Source organism: Triturus cristatus, chromosome 4_1 (assembly GCF_964204655.1).
Source record: "Triturus cristatus chromosome 4_1, aTriCri1.1, whole genome shotgun sequence".
NCBI classification, from domain to species: Eukaryota; Metazoa; Chordata; class Amphibia; order Caudata; family Salamandridae; genus Triturus; species Triturus cristatus.
The window spans coordinates 846,288,563-846,309,082 of NC_140585.1; the positions used below are offsets into that span (position 1 = coordinate 846,288,563).

General features: G+C 43.9%; 1 protein-coding gene across 1 annotated transcript in view; it reads left to right on the plus strand.

Annotated features, from left to right (window-relative positions):
- ITIH5 (inter-alpha-trypsin inhibitor heavy chain 5) overlaps positions 1–20,520 on the plus strand; it is a 296,926-nt gene that overhangs the window by 194,103 nt on the left and 82,303 nt on the right. Inside the window, exon 8 of the mRNA XM_085653539.1 lies at positions 17,998–18,169. Within this exon, the coding sequence (XP_085509665.1) occupies positions 17,998–18,169 (172 nt within the window). The remainder of the gene's footprint in view (positions 1–17,997; positions 18,170–20,520) is intronic.

Genomic DNA, 20,520 nt, shown 5'->3' on the forward strand with positions numbered 1-20,520 from the left:
CCCATCCACCTTTTCACACATCCCGTCACCCAACAACACATCCTTTCACCCCTCCTGAATCCTAACCATCCTTTCAGCCATTCATCTTTTCATACAGATTTTCACCCATATTTTCTCCACTCACACATTCTTTCACTCAGCCACCCTTTCACCAATCCTTTCCCCCATCCCTGCATCCTTTCACCCAGTGACCAATTTATTCATCCTATAACACACCAGTGCATCTTTTTACCCACCCATGCAACCTTTTACCCATCCACCACTTCACCCATCCACACATCCTTTCATCCAACCACCCTTTCGCTCATCCATGCATATTTTCCCCTTCCTTACATCCTCCCCTGCATGGTAATCTACCATTACTTCGCGGGCATTTCTACGTATTACTATTATTGCGCATTTTTTAGTTTGCATGAACTTTTAGTATGCATGCTTTTACTTAGCATGCTGTTAATACGCAATTACCGTTACTTCGTAAAGTGAAAATACTTTGCAGACTATCCACATCGTTGTTTGGAAAAGGAGGCGCTTTCGTTTCCAAACAACGACGTGCGGCTCTTAAGAATCTTGAAGAAGGAGAAGAGTGGATCCAAGAGTGAAGGTGACGAGAGGGACCACGAGGGGAGAGGGGTAAGTGGGGCAGTGTATTTTTAAGTGTCGTTCAGGGGTTGTGTTTAAGGTTTAAGGGTTGTGTTTGTGTAGTTTTATTTAGGTTTAGGGTAGTGAGTGGGAGTAGGGACAGGACTCTGGGTCGGGGGAGGGATGTGCAGGGGGTAGTGTTTTAGGGTTTAGGGTAGTGGTGTTGTGTTTGTGTAGTGTAGAGTATTGTTTTAGGGTTTAGGGTAGTGTCGGAGGGCCGTGCAGGGTAGTGTTTGAGTGTAGGGTGCGGAATGGGGGAAGGGGGAGGGGCGTGTAGGGGGTAGTGAATTAGGGTTTAGGGTAGTGGTGTGGTGTTTGTGTAGTGTAGAGTTTTAGGGTTTAGGTAAGTGTCGGGGGTCGTGAAGTGTAGTGTTAGAGTTTAGGGTCCAGGCAGGGGAAGGGGGAAGGTCATGTAGGGGGTAGTATATTAGGGTTTAGGGTAGTGTAGTGGTGTTTGAGTCTTGTAGGGTAGTGTAGTGTGTGAGGGTTCGGGTAGTGTTGAGATTTTATGGTGAATTAGGGTTTAGGGTAGTGGTGTGGTGTTTGTGTAGTGTAGGGTAGGGTAGTGTTTTAGGGTTTAGGGTAGTGCCGGGGGTCATGAAGTGTAGTGTTAGAGTGTAGAGTCCAGGCAGGGGGAAGGTCATGTAGGGGGTAGTGTATTAGGGTTTAGAGTAGTGTAGTGGTGTTTGAGTAGTGTAGGGTAGTGTAGTGTGGGAGGGTTTGGGTAGTGTTGAGATTTTATATACATTGTATGTTCGATTTATGTACACAGTATAAATTATTAAATTAATTATTTGAAAAAAGATTTATTTTCAGACAAATACATTTGCAAAAACCATTACAGGAAAAAAACGTAGTAGTGCTATGCGTAGTAATAGAATGCGGAATAAAAGCATTAAAGTGCATTTCTAACCATTTGTGTTATAAATGCATGCACAGTTAAAAATTGCGAAGTAATGGTTTATGCTAAGTAAAAACATCGCACTAAAATCCTGCGAAGGTTGGTATGCAAAGTATCGACATACATTCCCCATGCATACCTTCACCCATTCACCCACACATCCTCCCAACCATCCTTTAAATCCACGCATCCATCCACCCATCTACTCTTTCACCCATCCTGTGCATTTTTTCACCCATCCACACTTTCCCCAGTCCTTTTACCCATGCACACATCCTGTCACCCATCCACCCTTTCACCCATACTTTCACCCACCCACATATCCCATCGCCAATCTTTTCACCTACCCTTTCTTTTAACTTTTACAACTTCTTTTCATTTTCCATCAGCCCATCTTTATTAGCATTTATTAGCACAGCTATTGACTTTCAGGAAAGACATTAATGTAGTTGAAATTTTCAAAAACAGACATAGGAAATCTGATTGTTTTGCGGTCTCTTTGTACATATATGGTTATGTGCGGGTGTGTATGAAAATAAGTGAAAGTGGAAAATAGAGGTCTTAATTATAAGTAATATGTCAAGAGCAAATGATAACATTTAAAATAGTTTATTAAAAGCCAGACATTGACATGGTTTTGGAGAAGAAAAGAAAGAGTACTATCTTGCACACCCAAATTATTCTGAAATTTTGTTTAGCCTATATCTGTCAAGAATATGTGTCAAGAGGCACCAACCTTGCAATCCAGATCCAATGGGAGCCATGTGTGCTTCAATGTCTCTCTAAACCCACTACCAACACAACATGTAGGTTAGTATTAGGCCAGAGGAAAGGGGAATGGGACAAGAGAGAGAAACAAAGACACCAGATATCCTCACACTGCCTGGCTTGATCTGCACTGCAGGAGTGTTGATATCAAAAGACAAGAGAAGACCTTTACAGGCCTGTACACTGACTCTGATATCCAACATCTGATATTGTATACTACAAACCTTTGAAAATCTTTTTATTTCCAGCTCTCTGTAGGTAAATTAAACAGTGTTTACCTGAAACAGAAACTAATTTAGAATGTATATACAATATGCAAATAACACTGTGCGCTATTACATGCTGTTTGCTAAAGAGAACTACTTTCAGAGTTTTGTGATAATGCTCTGTGATTTCGGCGATTTTCAACAGAACTGATTACTAAACTGCAACATGAGAGCTGCTTATTAACACCAAGTAGATAATTTTAACAAGCAACAATCGTGTTCTAAAGAAATTCCTTATTGCCATGCAATCTCCAAGAAATTTCTTACAGGCTGGGTCCTGTGAGATTTCTATAGCTTCTCTTGTAGAATCAAAGGATCGCAATGTAGATTTTGTAATACTAATGGTTGACTCCTCGTGAAAACAAACAAGTGGAAAGTAAGACTTCGCAATCTTAAATGAGGAATTCCTAAAATAATGTTCAAGTGCAATGTCTGTAGCCTGTAATACAAGTGTTGTGCTTGTAAAGTTCTCTAACTCCAGATCAGTTTTTCATTGTCTTCCAAAAGTAACAGAATGTAAGGTTTCCAAACTTCCAAACTTCTGACAGTAGAGTTACAGCGTCACCACCTATGTATCATGATCGGCTAGCAAGGATGCTATTGGCTGCATGAAATTTACACTCTGAACCTTCAAGATGGCCTTCACCATTTTCAAGTCTCATGAGAGTTATGTTGCACCATAGGATCTGTACTTCTTGTTTTCACTCATGTATTTAGAGTAGCACATCCTTCTCAGATGCAAAACCTCTGTCTAGATAGCACCCACACACACTGTACATCCTGCCATCCTCTTCTGCTCTTAAAAATCTGTATGTTCAAGAGGATTGAAGTATTAAGACTGCATGGGACCAATGCACCAAGGTGTGTTCTGTGCATCATCCAAATATGCCACATATTAATAATTGTTTTTTGAGTCGGCAGCACTCACTAGCTGCAAGTTTTCAGTTTTGTAGCATGGCAAACAACATGGTCCAGATTACAAAATATTGTCCTTGTGTACTATAATTTTGCAACAACATTTGGAATAACCGCCTGTGGAAAAGCAACAGTGGCACTTATCAAGTGGTGCTAAGACATTGTTTCAACACCAGGTGCAAAGGTTTTTATGCACTATATGGCCAGTCCATATGTTTGTGCAAAACTGGAGAACACAGGTGCAAAATGTGTGCATTATGGCTCCAGTTGTAACTGCTAACTGGCTTAGAAAGATGAAAGCCCGAGTCAGCTCTGTGAGCAATTTAAACTGTAAACTTCTGATTACGCAAGTACTTTTGCAGTAGGTGCTTCACCTACTGAATCATTTAATCCTACCTAATCAAACCATTTTTTCAATTTGGTTCATTAAAAAAAAGATGTTGGTTAACACAATACAAGCCTTAGCAATCAATGAAAGCACAAAACAGTAATATTCCTTAAAAAATGAAATTCGAAAAGCAAAAAAGGTCCCCAAATCACTAGTGAAAATAGATCCACTAATCATGCAAAGTATGGTAGGTGCAGAAGATTGTATAAACTCTTTGAAATAACCCATTATGTGTCTTGAATTGATTAATCTCCTTTTTAAAACATTTGGCATCTCATTTTTCATTCCTCTACATCAAGGGTAGATTACTGGTTCGCACTTGAACAATAGCCAAACACGCCACAATTATAGTAAAACATATTATAGTACTAGAATAACACGTTTGAAACATTGTGTTAAAACTATTGTAGCCAGAGGAACAACTACCTAAATACTGTGAATGCAATTATTTATATAAGTAAGTATACATTGGTTGGTATGTTTGTTATGTTAATAGATTTCCCAAGTGCCCTGTTACCTGCAGGTGTCCTCGGCCTAGATACTCGAGTTCCGACTTGAATACACCCAAAGCAACATGTAAGGACATCATTGGAAACGTAAAATTTGGGGAAGAGCCAGGACTTCAGCCCCTTTCTGAAAGCCAGGTGATTAGAACAAGCGCCTTCTTTAAACTTGTTATTGCAAGAGTTAATAGCCACCAGAGCAACATTTCAGCAAAAGGAACTAGTAAGAAAATGGCTGCCAATTTTTGATGATAGTTACCATGGGCCACTCAGTTGCAAAGCACGGTGGACAGTGCATACACTTTTAAACAAGGTTCAGGGAGCCAATAAAGCTCACTCCAAGCTTGAGAGAAGTGAGTTTGCATCTGAGAGGAGACAATGTAACACAAGTAGGAAGATTTTGAATGTAGAGGTGGGTGAACCACTGAAAGCTCGAGCCAGGCTCTTGGGCCTTCGAGCCCAAAGCGAGCCGAGCTTTCATGTGGCTTCTGTCTGCCATCTACACTCTACACCCAGTCACCAAGAATTATAAGCAAAGCAGTATACTTTGATGTAAAATGGGCAAGAGAATAAGATACTCATCTTGTAGCTGAACTGTACAATCAGGAACTAGAAAATCTGGGATCAATCCCGGAAAACTTCTTGTATTTGATTATAATGTTGCTCCATGTAAGAAACTAGGCCGCATATTACAGCGTACACTTGACAAATGACTTGTCCCTTAGTTCAACAATGGAATTGTTTTAAGAAAGGGGAGAAGAGAGCAGAAATGGTAAACAAGCATTGACAAAGCCAATAGGTCTTCCCTATGACTGTTAAAGTTATTAGCTTTGCCAATGTCTTTTAGTCATGTTGCAGAACAGCGTGGCTGCTGTGTAGCATGGCTAAAAGATATTTTAAAAAGTACTATATAAGTTGTATGACGCGGGAAGGTTAAAAAAAGCAATATAGCGTGACCAGGGGTGGACTTTCCAGATCATTTTTATAGGGGGATTGTGAGGGCAAATGACTCGTACAAAAAATGTATAACCAAAAACTAAACAACAAACAGCTCAACTAAACAACTAAATTACAAGGATGACTTCATCCAGTGACTGTGAGTGTTTTAAAAAAATGTATGAGTGTTAAATATATATACCAAGGTGTATTGGTGAAACAGTGGGTGTAGGAGTGCCTGTATGGATGATTCAGTGGGTATGTGACTATATAAGTAAGTGATTAGGTGTCTCAGTGAATGGATGGGTGAGTGACTGGCTGTCTGAATGTCTGTATCAGTCTGTTAGTTGGTGTCTAAGTGGCTGTATGGGTGTGTGAGTGGCTACGTGAGTGGCTGTATGGGTGAGTGATTGGTTGTCTGAGTACCTGTATGGGTGTCGGAGTGGGTGGGCGAGGGGGTGTATCACTGCCTGTATGGATGAGTGAGTGGGTGAGTCAGTGGCTGCATGGGTTAATGAGTGTGTGTGTGAAGGGCTGTATGTGTGAGTGAGTGTGTGAATGACTGTGTGGGTGAGTGAGGGGATGTGTCAGTGGTATATGGGTGAGTAACTGGCTATGTGAATGGCAGAATAGGTGAGTGATGGGGTATATGAGTGACTGTATGGGTAAGTGAGTGAATGTGAGAGTGGCTGTATGGGTGATTGTGTGCGCTTGTGTCAGTGGCTGTATAGGTGAGTGAGTATGTGTTAGTATCTGTATAAGTAAGTGAGTGTATGTGTATGTGTATCTATATGAGTAAGTGGCTGTGTGATTGACTGTATGAGTGAGTGAGTAGGTGTGTGAGTAGCACTATGGGTGATTGACCCAGTGTGTGAGTGGCTGTTAGGGTGTACGAGTAGATATGCCAGTGGCTGTATTAGTAAATGAGTGGGTGTATGAATGGCTGTATGGGTGAGTAAGTGGATGTGTGGATGTGTGTGTAGATCTATGAATCAGTGAGTGGGTGTGTAAGTGCTGGTATGGGACCTTGAATGGGTTTATGAATGGGTTTGTGAATGGTTGTGTGGGAGTGGGTGTATGAAAGGTTCTATGGGGTGCGAGTGGGTGTCAGTGATTCTGTTAATGATGTCATCAGTGATGCCATTTGAGATGTCATCAGTGATATCACTGAGCATGTCATCAGTGATGCAATATGTGAGGTCATAAGCAGTGCATTGCGGGGGCACAAGCTATAGTTAGCTCAGCTAACTATAACTGTTGAATTTCACTGGTGTTGTACAAGTAAAACCTGAGACTAACTATAATGTTCCAGTAACCTTTGGGTTTTTTACAATGAATGTCTAAGGTTTTTTTTAAAACCATTTCCTAACTATAACATCTCTGTAACTTTTGTTTTTTTCAGTGAATTTCTAAGGTTTTTTTAAGTAGTAATCGTGTTTGTAGAATGGTGGAGAAAGTGGGTGGTGCCTCTGACCAGCTCACAGGAATCCTGCTGTGTAGAACTTACTGGAGGTACCAGTAGGTCTTCTTGGCTCCCAAGGTCCCTCAGCATCCAACAGGACTTCATTCTACAACCAGTAGTGCGCCAGGAGTCGCGTCTCAGAGTGGTAGAGAAAGGGGGCGTGGCCTCCAAAGACTTCTAAGCAATCCCGCTGTCTGGGACTTACCGGAGGTCATAGAAGGAGTTCCTGGTCCCCAATGACCCTCAGCATTCAAGGGGACTTAATTCCCCAACCAGCAGTGCACCAGGAGGCACATTTGCAGAGTAGTGGCGAAGAGGGGAATCGCCTTCGGTGACTTGCCAGTCCCACATTTTTAAAAAAATGCTTTATTTTTTACCGGATGGGGGCCATGTTGACTCCTCTTCCTGGGCTGATTTTGATCCCAGGGACCCCATCTCCTGGGGTCCGGCCTTTATTTTATATATTTTTTAAACTAAAACAGAAAGGGGGCTGAGCGCCCCTCCTCCCAGGGTGATTTCGGCCCCAGGGACCCCATCCCCAAGGGCGCAGGATTTTAATTATTATATTTTTTTAAACTAAAAGGGAAGGCGGGCCGAGCAGCCCCCCACTCCTGGGCCAATTTTGCCCCCGGGGACCCCATCTCCCAGGGCCTACCCTCTTTTTTAAATGAGTTTTTGCTTTAAAAGGAGAGGGGGCCACGCGGCCTCCTCTTGGGCCAATTTCAGCCCAGGGACCCCATCTCCTGGGGCCCGGCCTCTAATGTAGGTGCCCTGGTTCCACACAGGACACCCACTTACCAAAGATGAGGACTGCAGGGGAACCTGAAGGCCCCGCAGTCCATGCTGGCTCGCCACTTCCTGCAGGAATCAGCATGGCTCTGACACAGAGGGAGCTGCTAACATGCAGCTCCCTCTCTGTCAAAACAATTGTGCTCCGCTTTGAGCAAGTTAGGGCAAAACCGCCACACCCCAGGGCTAGTATACTAAAATGCAGGGGACCTCGCACCCCCCGCTGCCCTGGGGACCACCACCTCCCGGGGCTATTTTCCAAATGGGAAGGAGCCACGCGGCTCCAATCCAGGAGCCGTAAATGGCCCTGAGGACCACTACCCCCCAGGTCCGGCTCCAGGAATGTCCTGGGACATTGCACTTTGCTGTGGGATGGCAGTGTGCTCCGCTTAGACCAAGCGAGAGCAGTTTGCATGTTAGCAACTCCCTGTGTGTAAAAAGCAATGCTGGCTCCCGCACCCGTTTGAGGGATCAGGGCAAGTAACAATGGAGGTAAGGCAGCAAGGGCAACAGGGGAACTGAGAGTGATGGTAAAGTTATAATAGTGTTTATTTTTTCAGTTTATTTTGTGGGTTTTCTAAAGATGGGACATGGATCAGTTATGCTTCTTATAAATTGTTTGCTCAGGTTTTTAATAAGCTAAAGTGAAATAAATCTATCACATAAGATGGGGGGTCACAAAACGGGTTCAGGAGTCATGCGACCTCGGAAAACTGACATTAGACTCCGGTTAGGGTAAATGGTGAAGGGGAGAGCAGGTGATTTGGGGCTTCCAACCCGTCACCCAGGGCTTCTTCATGGTATTTGCTTCTAAGTCAGCCTTCTGGCTCTAACTGCAGAACCTATTTGCTTTGGGCTTCTGTACTTGCTAGTTTATCTGGTATTTACCTTTGCATTTTATGAAGGCTTCTATCCATGCTGCTGGGAGTTCCTTCCATGTGGTGTAATCTGCATAAGAGGACTGATACTCTCTTGATCCCTACATAGTATATCACCATTTTATTAACAATTATATAACAGGCTGTTTCTGATCAGTAATTTGTGTATTAGAAATCCAATGCGGTTCACAGTTATATGACACCTTGTATCTTCCTTTTTAATGGCTTTCCCTTTATAAGGCAGATGCTGTTGTAGGATCTTTTATGGCCTGTTCCTGTCTCATGAGTACTCTTCGTTGAGTCTCTATTTAGCGCTGTATAGTGCTAGCCGGTCGTTAGCCTCCTCTTCTTGATGATTATTCTTTAACTTCTTGCTTGGTGAAGACTTCAAATTTCCAGAAGGTTTTTTGGTTGAAGCCTATCAGACAGTGCAGCTGTCTGGCTTGCAAAGACATATTTGGGGCATTCAGAAAGCTTCCCTGGTAACGCATTAGGCACATTGCTTACCATTGGCTTTGTTTTTGTAACTCATAGTTGCTTGCTTTCTTTTTGCTGACTTTATTTGTTGTAGGATCTCCCGTATGTCTGTGTCCCTCCTGGGGAGCATGGCCTGTTTACTTTATTCTTCCACAAGTGCTTGTTTTCTGAAACAGGCCTTTAAATGTTGTTCTTATCTTTTTCACATTTGCTGTGTATTCAAAGACAGAGGTCAAACGACAGGCTATATCTTCCAAGGGAGCTTGGTGTTTACTTTTCTTTCTCTGACTTCAAAGTGAGGATTTTTGTGACAATCATGCTGGGTACTAGGATGTACTGGAAGAGGACTGTACAGTGTTATTTTTTTCTGGCACACAACAAAATTGAACTGTCTGTAAATAAACTGTGCAACTATTTCGGAATATAGTAAATACCCGCATTTATAAGGCGCACAACTACCTCCGGAGAGGTGTCTCGGTGCTGGGGGCCGTCGGAAAGATTAAGCGAGCTATTGCCCAGAGTCACATGGTGCTGAGCTAACCTACCACCAGCACCAGGGATCGAACCATGAACCCCATGGTCCAGAGTCAGGGACCGTGGCCGCTGCGCCACACCTCTTCCTCAGAATTAGGAAACACAAATTAATAATTTTTTTGTAATTCTGAAGGGTGGTGGAAACAAATATTTTAATGCAATCAGAACAAATCAATATACGGTGTGATACCATTTCCACACATTATTGTTTGTGTGCTGTAGAGTTTTATCAGTAGAACTATTAGTCTTTTCAAATATAATGGTCATTTCAATAAAAAATGTGTTGTCTGTAATGCCGTGCGGTACCACACCCTCTACTTCATTACACTCTAAGACACTCTACTCCCCTCTATGCTACGCACTCTACTATATGCCCCACAACACCGCTCTACACCACTCCATGACTCTCTACTTCACTCTATGACAGTCTACTCCACTGTATGCCACTCATCTCTACTCCACACTACCATGGCTGGACTGGGTACAGACACCAGCCCTGGCAGATTGCTGCTCAACCGGCCCTGTTGGGGGGGGTGCTAAGAAGAAGCACCACTCCCACTTGTGTTACAGGTGGCTGATATTGCAGCACCGCTGCAAAACCGGCCCCAGTGACAAAACCGGCCCACTCAGCCACAAAACCGGCCCCCACCCCTCTGGTCCACCAGGGAAACACCCAGTGCCCACTACAACCAGTCTGGCCCTGCACACCACTCCACTCTGCTCCACTCTAAACCACTCTACTCCACTCTACCCCACTCCACTCTACACCACTTCACTCCACTCCACCCTACTCCATTTTATGACACTCTACTCTACTCTATGACTCTCTACTCAACTCTATACCACCCCAGTCTATGCCATTCTATGCCACTCTATGCCACTTCACTCTAGGCCACTCTACAACACTCCTCTGTACTCCATTCTATGACACTTTGCTCCTAGCCACTCTAGTCCACTCCACTCTATGACATGATACTCCACTCTCTGACACTCTATGCCACTCAACACAACTTCACTATAGGCCACTGTACTCCACACTATACCACTCCACTCTAATTCACTCCAAAACACTCTACTACAAATCACTCTACTCCACTCCCCTCTGCACTACTCTACGCTACTTCACTATAGGTCGGTGTACTCAACTCTATGCCACTCCACTCTACAACAATCCCTGCTACTCTATGACACTCCACTCTATGCCACTCCACTCTATTCCACTCTACTCTACGACACTCTATGCCACTCTGCGACGCTCTAAGCCTCTCTATGACACTCCACTATACACTATACTATACACCACTTTACTCCACTCTGCCCCACTCCACACCACTCCATGCTAAACTACTCCAATCTGATCCACTCTATGTTACTTCACTCCACTCTGTGCTATGACACTCTACACCACTCCAAATCACTCCAATGTATTCCACTTTATTCCATTATATGCCACAACACTGTACACCCGCACTCTACACCCTGCACTCTACGCCCTTCCACTCTGTCTCTCCATTCTATGCCCCTCCACTGTACTCCACTCTATGCCACTCCACTGTACGACACTCTACTCCACGACACTACATTCTGCGATACTCCACTTGATGACCCTCCACCCTATGAACCTACACTCTGCAACTCTTCACGACACATATGACACTCCACTCTATGACACTTTACTCTATGACACTCCATGCCACTCCACTCTCATACTCTCTACTCCACTCTCGTACACTCTACTCCACTCTATAACACTATACTCCACGCTATATCACAACACTTTGACACTCTACTCCAGTGTAAGTCCCTCCACTCTATGCCTCACCACTCTACATCCCTACACTATACTCCACTCCACCACAGACCACTCCACTCTGCTCTACTCCATTTCACTCTACTCCATGGCCATCCACAACACTCTATGCCACTCTACGATACTCCATGACACTCCACTCAACTGTATGCCACTTCATTCCACCTCAGGCCACCTTCCTCTATGCCACTAACTTTTAGTAACGCTGGTGTACAACATGGCTAAAACACATTGGCAAAGCCAATAGATGTTGCATAGGCTCGACTTATTGGCTTTGCCGATGCTTGTTTGTGACTGCAACTGTTTTCTACAGGTTTGTGGCAATTCTTGCAGACACTGACCCTTCGCATCTGACTAATATTCTGGTGTTAGAGCACTGTGGCTACATGAAGCCTCACCCTAACCTCAGGCAAGCAACGTCCAGAACCGGGAGATTACTGTTGCATCCAGCCCGGAACAAATTGTACATGAATGTCTACAATACCAGCATCAAATGGCAGTACCTACCACAGATATGCCTAGTGACCATTAGTTGCACATCTCCCAGAGAAAGGGCCACACATAAGATCCTAAATAAGGTACAATTGTGAATTAATTTGTATCACTCCCATAATGCATTTTAGCTACTTTAAATTAAATACGATTTCATCACATTGATTGCGGACTTTTTTCTTTACTGTTGCTCAGGAAAGACTGTACGTGCCTTCCTCTAGTCTGCATCCCCTCTGGATAACTCTAAAGTACCGTGTATGTAGCGTGGGGAAACATATTGTGAAGCAGCCCAGCTTCCAGATAAGCTGAAGTGCTGCCCTTGATTCATGCCTCTGTGTTTTCCAGCGCTCCACGTTCATGCATTTAAGTGGTCTGCATTCCTTGACCGATTACATGAACGAAAACTTTAGGCTAAAAAAGGAACAGGAAGTTGCTTCCAGAATATATTGAGACTTCTAATTTTCCAAGTACCTTTCCAGGCCTTGGTGATTAATCGGCCGTAGATAAGTAAGATTCCCTCCAAAAACTGTGAATTTACATGAAAGGAAGGAGCAATGCTATTTTTAAGATAGTATTAACCATGATAGTGTTAACCCTACTCTGTCATCCTTGGTGATGCTGATGTAAACAGGTTTCTGTGCGGGGCATGCAGGGTCTTCTAAAGTATTCCACTTCAGGGTTTGAAGTTGCTCTGTTCCCATGCTCTGTTCTGAAAAGATTTATGGTTCGAAGCACTGGAGAAGACGGGGGCAGAACCCTGCGAATGTAAAAACGTTAGTTTTCGAACTGTGTGTTTGCTTATCATCTCAAACAGAAATGAAATAGTGGGATTACAAAACAAGCATTGGCAAAGCCAATTGGTCTCGCCAATGCAAGATCTATTTGCTTTGCCAATGTGTTTTAGCCATGTTCTACACCAGTGTGACTGCTGTTCAGAATGGCTAAAAGTTAAAACGGAGAGTGTCATGACGTATTGGTGAGTGGAGTGGTGTACAGTATCGTAGAGTGGTGTGGTATAGAGTGGTGTGTCGCAGAGTGGCGTGGCGTAGAGTGGCATGGCATGGAGTGTCATGGAAGGAGTAAAGTGTTATAGAACTGAAGGGCGTAGAATGGAGTAGAGTGCCATAGAGTGGAGTGTCATAGAGTGTCATAGAGTGAAGATGCGTAAAACAGAGTGGATAAAAGTAATGTGCAGTGGCATAGAAGGAGTTGCACAGAGTGAAGTAGAGTGGCGTACAGCAGAGTAGATTGTCGTAGAGTGGGGTGGCATACAGTGGAGTATATTAGTAGAGTGGATAGGCATATAGGTGAGTGGTGTGATGAAGAGTTGTGTAGCATAGAGTGGAGTAGAGTATCGTAGAGTGGAAATCCAAAACTTAAACAAGGAAGACGAGCAGTCAGCAAATCCTAAAGAAAAAGTGTATCTGGTGTTATCAACATTTTATCCACCCGCAGACACTTTAGCATGAAAATCAGAATTCGATAGATTGTCAGATGATCATGGAGGCTAATGTTTAGTCAGTATCTGGTGCTGCAAAATGATAAAGTCAGGGAGTACCGATGAACCTTCTGGAGCTGGGGCTGCTTTGCTCAATCAGACTACCCATGTATGTGGACTGAGGTGATGGGAGTGTGGGTCAACCACACCCACAAATAAATTCAGATCAGTTCTCCAACATCCAATTAACTAATACTCATGACAAAATGTGTTTTAGCGCTGGCAGGACTTCTTGAAAAACGAAGTAACACCAAAAATTTATATCTCACCGGGTTAACTTGGCTTCGCGCAGAGAAAGTCCAATAAAGAAACATTGTCCCTGCTGTACCAGTGAAATATTTCTTCCACATATGAAGTCATAATTTCCTCTGTTGCCCATTCCAGCCTTCCGATCAGAACATCATAAATGCCAGGCTTTCTTTCCTTAACTGTGCCCAGCCAGCTGGCAAGGCATGATGACGTAAGCACTGAGGTTCATCTGCCCCGAGGCAGAAAGCACCAGCACTTTAGGGCTCGCTTGCCAGTGCTGATGGCTTCACTCTTTGTGATGCGCTCATCTGTTGTAGCAACACATAGCTGAGTAGTGAAGTAAGTTGGGTTGCTGCTTACAGTAGGCATCAGAACTTAGAGTGCTAGACAGCCAACAAACGAACTGTGAAATTAATTCATGCAATACTTAAAGCAACTAGGGAAAATAGAGATCATATTTTAATAAAGATAAATTACATTTTATTCATTTTCAACATGTTTTGGTATAGTGTGTGCTCCACTTGACAAGCAAGAACCCTGGTGAGCGCATTAGTCCTGAGGAGTTTGAGGAGGGTAGTGTGTGGTCACTAAGAGCACTGGTTAAAGGCATTCTGAAAATGTTTTGGTGCCCAGCAGGAAGTGACTACAAGAGACAGCATAGCAGTTGTTCTTTCTATGATCAAGACGAAGGACAGAAGCCCATTGACAATTTGCAGCACTAAATGGTAACCCCCCTCGTTTTGCCAGGTGTCTGATGCAGTTTGACTGAGTGTGCCCTGGGTCCCTGCCAATCAGGTTCCCAGGGACTGTGTTCGGTTCCCAAAACTGTACATTTGCTTTCACAATTGGCACGCCTCTGGCCCACATATAAGTCCCTTGTAAAAGGTACCAGTGGTACCAAGGGCCTTGTGACCAGAGAGGGTCCCTAAGGGCTGCAGCATGTATTGTGCCACCCTCAGAGAGCCCTCACCAAACACATACACACTGCCATCGGCATGGCACGCATCACTGTGTGCAATGCCCACCAACCACTGCCTGTGGCATAGGTAAGTCATCCCTCTAGCAGGCCTCACAGTCCTAAGGCAGTGTGCACTATACCACTGGTGAGAGCATTGCAACATGTTTAATATTCCACTACAGTGTCTGTGCCATTCACAGACATTATAAGTGCAGTGGAGCCATACTTAGTACATGGACTGGGAGTTTGTCATCACAAACTCCACAGCTACATGATGGCTTCACTAAAGGCTGCGGAGTTTGGTATCAAACTCTTCAGCATAATAAACCCACACTGATGCCAGTGTTGGATTTATTACAAAATTCACTCAGAAGCATCTTAGAGATGCCCCCTGAAAAACGACTTGTCCAGTTGAATGGTCTGCACCAGCCTGCCACACACTGACGTGTTTCTGACCCCCTGAGAAACCAGACCTGGCATTTCTACTCGACCAGCGGGGGGTTCTGCTACTGAGAAGGCAAAACAGGCCCCCATGGGTCAAAAACAGGCCCTCACCGATCAGGCCCACCTTTAAAACACCTGGTGCCTGCTACGACCAGTCCGGCCCTGCCACTGAGGTGGCAGCCCTTGTACTATCGTGGGTCAGGGACAAAGGCTGCTTGGGGTGAAGATGTTTCCACCTATCCTCAAGCAGAAACAGCATTCAGGGTGGTGAAACTCAAAGGCTTCCTGCCCTTTGATATACTAGCCAGGGCCTCTCCAGCTAGTGGAGATGCCTGCTCCCTTGACCAAGCACCACTTTTGGTGGCAAGGTCAGCGGGAAAATTAGTAGTCAGTAGAGGTGGCCCCTCTCTACAAGGACCACCCCTAACATGCCCTCGGTCAAGGTGACCCCTCCTTAAAAAATCCTCCATTTTGAATGTAAGGATTTGACCCAATCAGGTTAGGGGGATGTCCCCTCCCCCAAAGGGAGGGGACATTCAAAGGAAGGGTGTAGTCACCCTAAAGGCAAGTAGCCCATTGGCTACCATATGCTAGTCCCTGTCATGCCCTTCAGTATTCAGTGGCACCCCTGAACCTTGATCCTCAGATTCCTGTGACCCAAGAAGAAAAGGATGAAGAAGACGCTCTGCAGCCGAGCCAGAAAGATGACTACTGATTTGGCCCCTGCCCTACCGGCCTGTCTCCTGCTCAAAGACCCTGTGAAGAAGACGCCGCCTGTCCAATGATCAGCGACTTCCAAGAACCCCAGGAAGACTGTCACTCTTCAGCCAAGACCAGATCCCCTGAGGACAGTGGCCCTGTCCAAAAGAAACTGTACCAAGGATTCTGGATCCAGGTGGATCGGCGACCCCTGCCCACTCTGCACCTGACGCCCCCAGCCCGAGTTTTCCCAGCTCACCTGTCCTGTGAAGTCTCCCCGGCATTCCTATTCTCGTCTCTATTGGTGTCTGACCTCTCCTGGACCCCACGAAGGCGCCTGCAGCCTCTAAACGAAGGGTCGCTCTGACAACGATCGGCTCAAACCAGGAAAATCCGACACCAAAAGGTACTCCTGCCCTCCGGCATTAGGGAGCCCAACCGATGGCGCCTCTACCTCCCCCCCGGCCCTCTAGCTTACCTACCCAACTGGTTTTCACCTTCAGTCAGTCTCCTGGTCTGAGCCTGCAGCCTCTTTGTGCGACTGAGTTTCCCTATTGAAATGCATAAGACGCCTGATGCTGATTTTGCACCATGAACCCGGCTGCCCCTGTGCTGTTGGTGGTGTAACTTTGGTGTTGCCTTGTGGGCCCCCCTGTGCTGATCTTAACCCCCAGGGCCTGTGCTCTGAAACCATGGGTACTTACCTGCAAACCGTGCCTCTTCGAGGTGCCATCAGTCTCCATTGGTTTACATTGGGCCCAGTGACCTCCGCACCCGGCCGTCCCAGTGCTGCTAGTGGTGCAGTACCTACCTGAAACTGAACCTTACCCGTGTCGGTCCACAGCCCTGAAGACTTGGATTGTCGAGTAGTTACCTGCTAATGCATAACACTGTTTTCCTACCATAGGATTGCATTGCATTCTATCTATTGCACACAGCTGTCTATCTTTCACATTGCTAAGTGCTACTGTTTCTGACTGATGAATGCAAAAGTATTTCAAAGATTTTAAAGCAGTTCTTCTGCCTCGCAAGACAATGCTTACTGCAATTTTAAAAGTATTACTACCTTAACAATTGTTACCTGCAACTGAGTATTTTCTGGTTCTTGAAATAAAATAACCAGATAGTAACTTTTTATACAAAACAATTGGTTTGGATTCAGTCTTTGAGCGTGCGCAAAATGTGTGTACAATAAAGGTTTAATACAGCACTCTGATAAGCCTAACTGCTCGACCACACTACCACAAATAGAGCTCTTAGTATTATCTACTTGGGCCTCTGTAAGCCTCTGGGGATCCACTGGAATCTGAGCACACTGTACCTTACTTTGTATAGTATATACAGGGCAAGCTACCTGCACCCACATAATATGTAACTAATTACCAACTACCTACTATTGTCTCTGCTTCCTCACTGAATAAGCACTGGACTCGTCACCCTAGGACCCCGATTTCCAAACAATTTGCAACAGGTTTGTGTAATTTTTTTTAATTCAACCCTGACACAATATGTTATGGTTGGATCTATAATCCAACACAAATCGCAATTTGCAATAGATTTATCCCAAAGTAACACAAAGCTACACAATGCACTGCCTTGCATTATTTTGCAGCAAGGGTGCGATCCATGGGTGGTGCATGGGCATTCACATGCAACTACTCAAGGCTTTTGATGCAAATCCTTACCTGCAAACAATTGAAGACAAGGATCTGTGACAACATCCTACACCTCCTTGAGACAAGCGCAATGAAAAATGTTTTTGTTTCTCCTCATTTTTCCCACGTTGTGTGTGTGCGCTATATTGTACAATACACATACAAAGTCGGAAATGCCATAAAGCATAGTTTTTGTACTGGATGGGATCCCTTCCAATGCAGACACTTTTGCACTATTGTACAAAGTTGTCTGCTTTGGCGTATGACAGTCAAAGGTGCGTCAGCACAGGAAGAAGGCAGAACAGCCACAAATCTTAGTAGATATGGTGCTGTCCTCCTCTCTCCCTTTCACTCAACACAGTGCAGCAACTTTACGTGCTTCACTGCCTTGTGTTCGTTTATTGAAAATCTGGGCTTAGATTCCTTACTCTTCCTCACTGACAAACAAGGCTTCTGTGCTGGCGCCAAAATGAAACAACAGCTGCCATGTGTTGGAATACATTGAAATCAATCAGGCCTGTTTAGATCTTTTGCTCCTGAAGATAGGAAAGTAATGTGCACTGCAGAGATGGTTTAGATGTGAGGGATGGTCACTAAGTGAAAAGTCTTTTGACTGTGTTGCTGCCTGAAGCCTCATGATCACTAAGATACTGCATGTGAATCGATTTCAAGTCAAATTCTCCACGTTTTTATTTTGTAACAGTAGGAATAATTTTACATTTGCTAATTTTTCCAGACAAAAGATGCCCTCTTCACCATCCTGCAAGACTTGCGGTCTGATGATCACTTCAACATAATTGGATTTTCCAATCGAATAAGAGTTTGGCAGCACAATCGTCTGGTGCAAGTTACTCCTAACAACATAAGGGATGCAAAGAAGTTTATCTATACCTTGTCACCTAATGGAGGTAAAAGGATTGTATTCTCAAAGACAACTCGATATTTTGAAATTGTGCAAAAATCGGACATGATCTAATGATGACTTTTTTAAATAACATATGGTTAGTGTAAGTTGAATAAAAATCAGTGCACTAAATGCAATGAACTTTCCTTTCGGTCATATTGAAAATAGGTGCAAGAGTTTAATAAGACAATGCATTTGATATTGTTTGTAACTAGACTAGGCAGTCCTTACTATCAATCTGCTGCCAATCTTCCCCTCTCACTACCATGCCACAAGACCTGAAGTCGCCTCTACTTCTTCCTCTGGTACGTGTCTGATCTGCATCCTTTCTCCATGCTGAATTACCCAGATCCACTTGTCCTCTTCCTCTCCTCAATGTCTAGGCATTCTTTGCTCTTGCCAATAGCTGAAGGTATGCTTGTTATTTAGATGTAGTTTAATAAAGGCCACATATAACAAAAAAAGTCATGATTAAGTAACTGAGTGCATACATTTCCCTGTATAGTGTACAATGCCTTTGTGGATTTTAATTCAGTACGTGTGATATGAACCGAAATATAAATGCTATTCTGAAGTCCTTTACTGCCTATGAAATATTATTACACTACCCAATAGTCTACATCAAGCTATCCAGCCTACATGTACATCATTTCACCAAAATAGTAGAGTAGCAGAAGTGATGTCAAGTTGCGATTCACCTAAGTTAACCTCACAGGAAATTACATCACATGACTTTTGACCCCAAAGTCACACACAAAAAAGGCATCAAACCGCCTTTGACTATGAAGAAATCACCAAGAGTGGATTAACATGTCCTAGGACTAAAAAGAATAAACAATAAAGCTTTACAGAAACAGATAAAAGGCAGCCATGGGGGTCACGTAGGGAGCATGGCAGTGGCAGTCACAACCTCGGGCCACACCCTAAATGATGCTGCTGCCATCATTTTCCGTTCTGGTGGATGCCTGACTGACAATCTCTTGCTGTTTCTTATAGGATGGGATTGGTGCTCCTATTATAATTTTACCCACTAAATATGATACAGCACTTGTGGGTTCTTGGAAGTGAGTCATTGGAAAGACAAAAGACAAAGACATTTGGCAGTTCGATGGTAATTCCTAACAAAAATGCCATAGCATTGATGCCACACTTGGGAATAGTTATTTCAGATTGGTTGTGTGCCTAAAGCACATTTACATTGAGATTTCACTACATAGAACCCACTACATTCAGGTTACTACTATTGAGAATACTACTTCTGAGGATATCACTACAAAGACTACTGCAATAACAAATTAGGTAAATGCAAGGATAAGTGTGCTAACCTAAACTTAACACTAATTCATAACATTTACCTTTAGTCTAACTCTAATATATAACCATTAGCCAGCACCTTACTCTTGCCCTAGATCTAACACAAAGTGGCAATATAGGCACTGGAAATGAAGTGCTTTTCATGTTTTCATTGCTTTGCCACCATGAGGGAGCATTTTAGGAATTGGATTACTGGTTGGGGGATTGGAGGGGTGAAACCCTATTCAAGCAGCATCCACAATCCTTGTGAGAGTGAAGTCACAAGCAAACCCCAAATTAACCTATACTCAACTCTCTGGTAGCTTAGCACAGAACAGTCAGGCTTAACTTACAGGCAAAATGTAAAGTATGTATGCAACACTTGAAACAGTAATAACATGAAAACATGACAGGAAAATCCCTCATAAATGTTGAAATATAGGGTACATTCTTATAAATATATCAAGACCAACAACAAAAATCCAATCAGTAGAACCAGAGATATGCAATTTTAAAGATTTAAGTGAAAATAGCACCAAAAAGCACAAAGCGCCAACTGTGGTTATCTGGTTGCGTATGACAAGGACCATGTGAGGTCCAACGTTTGTACCTGGAGCCCACTTTGAAGTGGGGCAAGTTTCTAGCAGTTTCTAACCCCTTGAAGTGTCAAGCATCCCCTTCCTCCCTGTACTGGCCCCAGCTTGTCTGGGGTCACAAGAGAACAGTGTAAAATCCTTTGTGAGAGTGCTCAGGCAGAGCCTTTGTGATGTGCCAGTGTGGTAGGTGACAGCTTCTCCCCCTTCTTAACTCTGAGTGGCCTACCTGCCAACACAGATCTTACCTTTGTCTCACTGTCTGGGAGCAATCCACAGAGACCAAAGGCAAGCAACACCTAGTCATGTGACCCAGGATCAGGTTGCAGGCACCAAATAGTTTAGGGAAAAATGCCATCTTTCGAAAGGTGGCATTTTCTAAATAGTCACTAAAAGCGGGCTTGTAATCACAATTTAATAGACACCAAACATGCCTGCTCCCAATTGGAAGTTCCAGCATATGTCCTCA